General features: G+C 39.4%; 1 protein-coding gene across 3 annotated transcripts in view; it reads right to left on the bottom strand.

Annotated features, from left to right (window-relative positions):
• Window positions 1-3,218: 3,218 nt before the first annotated feature.
• Window positions 3,219-9,008, bottom strand: part of sgpp2 (sphingosine-1-phosphate phosphatase 2) — a 46,455-nt gene continuing 40,665 nt past the window's right edge. For 2 of the 3 annotated variants that reach the window (XM_043702053.1, XM_043702052.1), the window contains exon 4: window positions 3,221-7,460. In XM_043702053.1, coding sequence (XP_043557988.1) covers window positions 6,915-7,460 — 546 coding nt within the window. In that variant the 3' untranslated portion in view covers window positions 3,221-6,914. Of the gene's footprint in view, window positions 7,461-9,008 lie in introns of all 3 variants that reach the window. The other variant, XM_043702051.1, reaches the window with a different exon arrangement.

Genomic DNA, 9,008 nt, shown 5'->3' with positions numbered 1-9,008 from the left:
AACAAGCACCTAGCTTCCAATCCAGGCTCCTTATCTGCCTCCTGCCTCTGGCCCAGGTGCTCAGAGCTCAGACAATGGTGTACAGGTCGGCCTGAAAACCAAGTACTCCAACAGTGAGCTTGGGGTTTGCTCTTCTATAGCAGTTGTCAGTCTGTCAATGGAGGCAGGCATGCTTTCTGATGAGCATGTCATCACAACATTTGTGGCATTAATAATTCCACTATCTGTGACAATAAGTGCAATCCTTCTGGAATCACTGTCATACCTCTGTATGCCTCACATAGCTTGCATCATACATCCAGCATCTGTTGTCAGGTGGAAGATTCCAGAGGCTTGTCATCAGCCTGAGGCTGTGAATCTAGAACACCTCCTGCAATCCTCTAAGTGCACTAACTCAGTCTCTGGCAACTAGTTTTGTGACTGTGATGTGCTTGCATCAGTGGCTAGGTCCAGTTCAGCTGAACTACAAGCATCCATCAAGAGATTATATTCTTTCAGGAACTGATTGCTGTTCACGGTTGTGACAGTGGCCCTCTGAGGCTGACTCAACCTCAGAAGTTAACTGTGGACCTCAGAGCTGGTGGAAGAAACTTCAGCGATTTTACCTATGGGGAAAGCAAGCAAGGGTTATGAAGGTCACCATTTTAATTTGAGCTGATTAAAGTTACACATTTCCCACATAAGAACTAGAAGCAGGAATAGGTCACTCAGGCCCTCAAGTCTTCTCCTCCATTCTGTATGATCCTGGCTGATCTGCCCCAGGCCTCAACATTTCTTTTGAGCCCGCCCCTCATAGCCTCCAACTCCTCAGGATTTCAAAAATCGATCTGCCACCTCTTCAAAATGCTTTCAGTAATCTTGCCTGCACAATTCTCAGGGATAGAGAATCCTACACACCCACTTGGAATAAAATATTCCCTTGTATCTCAGTTAGAAATAAGTGTCCCCTATTCTGCAACTATGTGCCCTAGTTTGAGATTCAATCCCAGTGGAAACATCTTCTCAACATCCAATCGCAAGACCGCCCCCATAATTTGTATGTTTCAATAAGATCAACCTCTCTTTCTCTTAACTTTGTAATGCAAAAAGGCTTGTTTAGCAATTGTTGATAAATTAATCTCTTCTTCATGAGTTAGCCTAGTTAATACCAACGACACATACACACATACTTTCTTCATTTCGCTATGACAGGTTTATAATTAATTTTTAAGGACTTGAATTTGAAGGGTTGTGGGAAAATGTATTGATTCCAAGTTCTGTGTTTAGCTGGATTTTTTTTTACAGGTCATTTTGGCCCTTGGAACTTTTCTTTTAACAAGACCTACCTTGGAAAACAAATGATTTCTGCTAATTGCTAGCCTTGAGGATCATCTCCCTCAGTTTTCATGAGTGTCAAAGAGCTAGTTTCTGTTTGAACACTGTTTTGATGTGTGGAGGTTGGTGTCCTGCCTGTTGAAGGGAAGAGGTTTCCCAGCACAGTTCTTTTTCTGAAAAATTCCTTGAACTGCATTGAGAGTGGTACCTGGAACGGTGATTGAACTATTCTCATGAGAAGCCTTTGTTGGAGTTTGCCTCAATATTTCCTGAACAACTGCATCTGAAAAGATTCAAGGGACAACAATACATGTATAGTTACCTGTCTACATATACCAGAACACCAAATTAAACCAAATCAAAAACTTACAATTATTGGCAGAGTGTGGTATTTTGCCATAGTGATTCTCAGCAGAGAAATCCACTTTCTTGCTTTCTTTTGCTTGGTATGTATGTGTCTGTGGTTAGTTAGGGAGGTAAATATACTTTCATATTTGGAGCATGTATCTTAATCAGTTGGTATCTACATTGAATAAGTTTTATTTTCTGAAAACTCAACAATTCTGTTTATTAAAGAAACCTGGTGGATGTTACTGTTTATTATAAATCAATATGGTCAAAGTATATAATTGGCCATATCAGTAACTAGGTAAAACATTCAAATTTATGTTGTGACCAGTGAAGCAGTGGACCTAGAGAGGTGGAGGCAGTGCATTCCTCTGATCTTGGTCTGAACAACTGAGAAATGGTAGCCAGGGTTGAAACTTTAATACCTTCAAAATTGAGATATACATTCCTCTACAAATGCTGCAAGCCTCCAAAGTCATCCCCACCAATGCTTTATCCCTGTCATCTGCCTCAGGTCCTTCTGATCCCTTGCCCCACCCCCTGTCAGTACTCTCAGTGAAGGCTCGGCAGGACAGAGCTGTGGGCAATTGGAATCTGATGCCCCATCACTGGCCTCCTCAGACATCCTCTACAATATATAGGGCAACTTCCTTGGTTTGGTGCCAGCTCCAGCAACTCCTCTAGTACAAGGTTAGGCACTCCCATTACATCCTGGACCTTTTATTGGCATTATGTGCCCACTTCTGCAAAGAAAAACAAACATTGTAGTGAAACTTCTATGAAAACATGGTGCTTTCATTTGTATGCTCAACACGCCCACTGTCAGCAATTAACAATCTGTAAAGACGCTTGTCAACTAACAAGAATGCACCCCCAATCAGACTTCCTCAGTCCCCATGCAGAGTGCCATGTATGCTTTATGTACATGGTCAAGACACTAGGCAATCCCACAACTGACATACATCTCACTCTTCCATGTAGATGCATCTGCATAATGGTTCGCCACTTACCCCGGCAGAACATCAGAAATCATACAATTTGTTACAGCACTGTAACCATGTCTGTCAGATGACTTTATGGCTGCTGACCTCCCATGTGACTTGAATCGAGGCTTATTTGGTCTGGCTGGTGGGGGTCTCCTCTTTCCAATAGCTGGCATGAGGAAACCCTACCCCAATTACTGAAGGAGGAATGACAAGAAGTCGTGGTCAACCTATAGATCTGCACTTGATCTGGGACCATCTACCTGCTCTTCCTTCACTCTTTGTTGCAAATTAAATGTGGAGAAAATGGAGATTCCTCTTTAGCAGAGAGTCAAAGCTTAAGGATAAAAAAAATTCTTTGAACACTTCTTATTCAGAAGCAAACAAGACATTATTGATACACAGTCACCAAAATCTTGCTTCTCCAATACTTCAATGGTTTCTGAACAGTTCTTTGCTATGCACTTATTCCTGCATGTGCAGATTACTCCTATAGCTGCCACTAACTTGTTCCAAGATGCCTTGAAATAGGTAGCCATGACTGACTTCCAGTTCACAACTGGAACCCTATCCCACTCGATATCTCTACCCAGAGACCCAATGGGCATCATTCTCTCACCTCGTTTGCCAGCTGGGTGACCAAAAATTGGCCGCAAAATTCTTCATTCTGTCCATATAAAAGATTAGGGAGATGGGGAAATGACAGACTATTCACTTCTTGGTTGGCCTCCTGTAACCCACCATAAAATATCACATACAGCCCCATGAGGTCAGCACTCCAACTAATCAAATAGCAAAGTAGTCTTATTTTTAATAAAGATCCCATTACTTACAGGCAGTTATGTAAACAACTACAGGTATTCTAATCAGAATGATAACCAAGAGTGTTTGGGGATAGACAACTGCCATTTGACCCATGTAATGATAAATTTTAGATTGACAAACAGGCAGCATGATGGTAAATTACTCCTTTATAGTTTCTCCCCAATTTTGAGTCTGTCTCAAGTTATGAGAAGTTGAAGTTATCCAGCAGACCCACTTCAAATTGTTAAAATTAATATCAATGAACACCATTAAAATGGTTTAATTGGTTCAATGTGGTTTCTACAATACAAACCTAATTTATGAAAAGATATGATCAAGTTTTAACATGCAGAAGTCGACATGGATATTCGCTATATAGCATTATAAATACACTTCAATTTAAATACATTTAATTTTCACATTACCTGTATATTCAGATTAATTGTCTAAGAAAATCACAAGCATTTCACTGATCTGTTGCGCGTAAAGATACACATGTCAGCAGTTTTCTAATATAGAATTCATAAGGTAATTCTAAATAGATTGAGAAGCATTCACTATAAAATTGTTGTGGATTTCTTTCATATGTTCAGTATCTACCATTTTAAGATTTTTATGTCATGCATTTCAGCAACATGTGCAGCAAAAGTCTTTGCTGATAATTTTACACTGCAATACTTGCCATTTAAATAGGGTCTGCAATAATAACAATAATTATATGTATTATGTAGCAATTTTAATGACTAGACACTTCACAGAGACAGTATAAACCAAAATACAACTCTAAGTCACATCATTTTTTTTTGAGCAGATATTCAAAAGCTTAGTGAAAGAGGTAGCTTTTAAGGATTATCTTAAAAGAGGAAAGTGAGGTGGAGAGGCAGAGAAATGAAGCAAGGAAACCCAGACCGTAGGGCTAAGGTGGCTGAAGATAAGGCCCTACAGTGGAGCTATTAAAATTAGGAATGCTCAAGAGCCAAAATCAGAGGGGTTCAGAGACCTCAAAAGCTGTGAGGCTGGAAGGGTCAGGTCAAGCAGGGATTGGAAACCAAGGATGAGAATTTTAATATTGCGACGTTGCTTAACCAGGAACCAATGCAGGCAATGAGCACTGGGGCAATGGGTGAACAGGATTTATTTTACTTGTTAGCACACAGGCAGCAATTTTGCATTAAATCATGCTTCTAGAAGGTGGAAGATCAGCCAAGATGTATTTCAACAGTCAAATTTAGAGGTAACAAATGCATGGAGCCATCTGCAACAGAAGAGGTGAAGAGGGGGCAGGGCCTGGCACTGTTGCAGTGGTGGAAATATGCAAGCTTAGCGAAAGTACAGATATTTGGTTGAATGCTCTTCTTGATATTAAATATGATGCTGAGGTTCTGAGCGGTCTGGTTTCACTTCAGGTCGAACCAAACAAAAGAGATGGAATCATTGGCTAGGGGAGAAAAGTTTGTGACAGGAATCAAAGATAATGGCCTCTCATTTCTCAATAATTAATTGGAGGAAACCTCTGCTTGTCCAGTACTCGAGACAGTGCAGGTATAGAGAGGTAACGGAGAGGTAGCACTGAGTGGCATTAATGTACCATGTTTTCTGATAAAGTGGCTGAGGATCAGCATATAAATAAGAGAAGGGACCAAAGATACATGTGGTGTCTTGGTCAATGGAGGAATGAAGAAGAGAAGTCATTGCATGTGATTTTCTGGTTTATGATCAGATAGATAAGAATAGAGCCAGTTGAATGCAGTCCAACCCAGTTGAATGGAAATGGAAAGGATGATGTGGTTAAGCATGTTAAAAAGTTAAAGACGGACTGATACAAATGATTTGTGGTAATAGTCTTGGTTACTGTTAAGTGTGATGTAATTTGTGATCTGACCTGACCTGACCGGACTCAACAAAGTAAACATGAGTTCTGGGAAAAATGGGCATGAATATTTGAGAAGTAACATCACTTTAAAGAGGAAAGGAAACATGGAAACAATTTTACAGATTTGTTTAAATAGGTTTTTCCAGACCAAAATGTATTCATTATTGCTTCGCCTTTGTTTAGATAAGACTGACTAAAGGGATCATAAAGGGATGATTATTTCACTGACCAAAAATATTCATTTTTTCCTTATGACTAAAACACTATGGGACATTGTTTTTAATGTTGAAGGTGCTACTTTGCTGTTATAGCTAAATTATTAGTACAATCCACATCCAGAACATATTAAAAACTCAAAATAAATTATTTGTGTAAGGAAAGACCTTACTTTTATTTTTCCCATGGAATATTGGTATAACTGGGATGACCAACATTTACTGTCTACTCCAAATGTGTTTGAGAAGGTAAATCCATTTCTGGAATTTCTGGACTCTGAGTAAGTTTACTCAAAGGGCTGCAGAATAAGGAGTTCTTCGATTGGAATCCACAACAATGAAGAAACCAAAGTATGTTTCCAAGTCAGGATGTACAACTTTAATGGGAATGTCCTTTTTTTTTCTTCTAGGTTCTGGAGGTTGTGGATTTGGAAGGTTGGTACTTGCTAAAGAAACAATAGTGAGTAACAACAGTGCATCTTGTAGGTGGTGCCCACTGCAGCCACTATGTGTCATTGGTGGATACTGTGAACATTTAATGTCACTGATAATTTATCAATATTTCACATTTGGGAACAATTACCATAATCTATCTATAGCTACTGGTATGTTAAAGAACTGCAATAAAGGTGCCAATGGTACAATATCATGTGTGCATGAGTTAATCATATTGAACTTTATGTTCCAGAGGAAAGATTAACATTCAAATTTGAATCCAACAACTGAATAAAGCTCTATTTAAAAAGATCAAATGCTTTTCAATAAAGTTAATTACTTAGCAAAAATAAATGCCATTGGCTTTTAATTTGAAATTGAAGTAAAAAGTTTAAAAGTTGGTTTAAAAGTGTTTTTTTCTAGTGCAAAGACATTGTTGACCCAATGACCTCCAAAAATGGCTCATATTCATTAACATTCTTGACTGCAGTATCTTTAAAGAGGAAATCTGTCATAAGGTTTTCCTCACTGTCCTGAAGTGCATTGGAGCAGCAGTATGTAGCACTGAATAGTGATGGAGTGTGGGCTCATTCCTGTGGTCTTGCAACTCAAACATACAACAGTTGGGAAACTAAAAGGCCAGAGAAAGGAATGCTAGAGCAATGATTTCTGGCCTCCTTTGCACATTTAAATAATTGTTTCATCACACTGTTGCTTTGAGGATAGATCACCCACACATCCTCTTGGCTAGCAATGGGGGAATTACCAGGAGACTAGAAAAGCAACTAAACTATGAAATGATTTCACATACACACAAATATTTAAATGAGAACTTGTGTCATGACTGTTCAAGAAATTTCTTTCAAGTAGGTCTTCATCAATGCATAAATGCATCTCAAACTACACAAGAAATTACACTAAAACTCCATTCATTAGTTGTTCTCAGAGTAGTTCAAGGAATTGATGCAGCAAAGGCACTACAGCTGTTGCATTGAAGCCAATGGATGAATACGTTACAAATTTATATGGTACTTCAATTTCCAGTCTTTTCCTCGCTTCCACATCATGTTTTCCAACATTAAACCATGCATATAATGCTTTGAGGGTGAGTGTTTTGACAACTTGGCGTGTAGCAACAAGAACAATAATTCCGACAAGAAAGCGTGCAATGGCTAGTGACACAATTTCCAGTGTTACAGAGGGTAGTTCAAATGGGAGAGATCCTGTAGGCTCATATGTCCGACCATACTGGTAGTTCATCCAAAAGCCAATTGTACATCCCGATGCAACACCCAGGATAATCGTGGTGTCCCCTCTAGTTGGGCTGTAATGATCTAGTGCTGGATATGTATAACTCATGAAAAAGGGTATAACTATTGCAATGACGGGCGTTAAAGGACTGGTTAACTGGAAATTGTCTATAGTGTTCCAGAAAGGATATGTAAGAACCATAAACACTGCAGTAACAAGGATTCCGCAGATCACATCCTGAAAATTGATATGAACAGAATTAGAATATACTGATATTGTTGACAGTACATTTTTATTAAAGTTACTTCAGTGGTATATTCTTGAAAAACCCAATAATAAAGTTCACAATCTTTCTTCCGAGTTGTTTGATACAGACTGCAATTAAATCTTGGCACTGAAGATTACAAACATATATTTTTCCTGAATTTTAGTCCTCCTTGTCTGTTAAAGATGCTAACATTTTTTGGGTCACAACTTCATGATTGCAATCCTGCTAAACTGCCCAATCTTCATGTGTGATCGCGGATGTCACATATATTGTGCACTATTTGACAAGAGATGGTGTCAGAAAGTCCTGATAATGTATGGAATTTAATACCTTCCTTGAGGTAAGTTTGGAAATGGGAGTATTTATTTAGTTGGGGGATATTGGGTGGGGACAGAGCCAGCTTCCTGCCTTGATTTAGTCAGTGGCAGGAAACCTTGGACATGGTCTTCCTGCACTGATGCTAACTGAATATTTAAATAAGCAATTAATGCCCATTTAAGAGTCTCGTGTTGTTGCTGGTGATATTCAATTAGTGGCATACAAAGCAGTCACCATGTGGAAAGCCAGAAAAGCAAACCCTGCTGAATTTGCTTTCAGAATTCCATGGTGTTCCCCATTCAAACACATTATGCCTGATCAAGCGATTCAGCATAAGGAAGTGGGTGTGGGATAGTGGGACCCACCTCTTCCCCTTTTGTCCCATTGCACTTGCCTAGCCCATAATCTCCAACCGTGATCCCTGTCCTGTCCTCATTCATCTACGGCATGGGTCCCTCATTGATACTGGACCTCTGGTGAGTGCATTTCTAGTAGCTGCCACTATTCCACTGATGGCGCTGATGCCAATGCATTGCATTTGACCTTCGACTGGTCAGCAACCCTCAGTTATCAAATTTCCACCCTAGAACGTTTGATCCAGGGAAGCCCTGAATGTCATTTAATATGACAGGTCCTGCCCAAAAAGAAGTGACATAGTGTTCTGCAACTGGCAGTCAGGCACCCGTCACCTGGATTAAATTCTACCCAATTGTGCATTTTCCAGTAATGTCAATGGATAAGTAATCGGGAGTGATAACTCAAGAAACTTTTTCCCTACCTAGACTAGGGACATAGAGGTCAATTGTTATCCCATCTGAAATCAGCTAACTGAATACAGATTGGGATCCAAATTCCTTTGCTTTAGTCTCTATGACTTAGTGCTATGCCAAACACTAATTTTAGCCCAATAGGTTGCTGCATACTTAAATACATCTATTTCAGACAGTGCAATGAGATAGCTGACTCAGAATGTCTTTTTGTAGGGAATAGGATAAAAGCACATTAAAGTTACTCATGTTACACAGGATATTGAGCACAGAAACAGACTACTCGGCCCAACTAATCCATACCAGTGTCAGGGTGATCAATTTCTGCATTTTAAAGGTTTGCCCCTCATTTTAACTGTGTTCCTCAGGTTTAACATGGGTTACCTTTTGTCTTGTATTTCTAGGATAATCTGTGAGAGACTGAGCCTAGGA

This window comes from Chiloscyllium plagiosum, chromosome 13, assembly GCF_004010195.1.
Source record: "Chiloscyllium plagiosum isolate BGI_BamShark_2017 chromosome 13, ASM401019v2, whole genome shotgun sequence".
NCBI classification, from domain to species: Eukaryota; Metazoa; Chordata; class Chondrichthyes; order Orectolobiformes; family Hemiscylliidae; genus Chiloscyllium; species Chiloscyllium plagiosum.
This window is presented reverse-complemented; position numbering and strand designations above follow the sequence as displayed.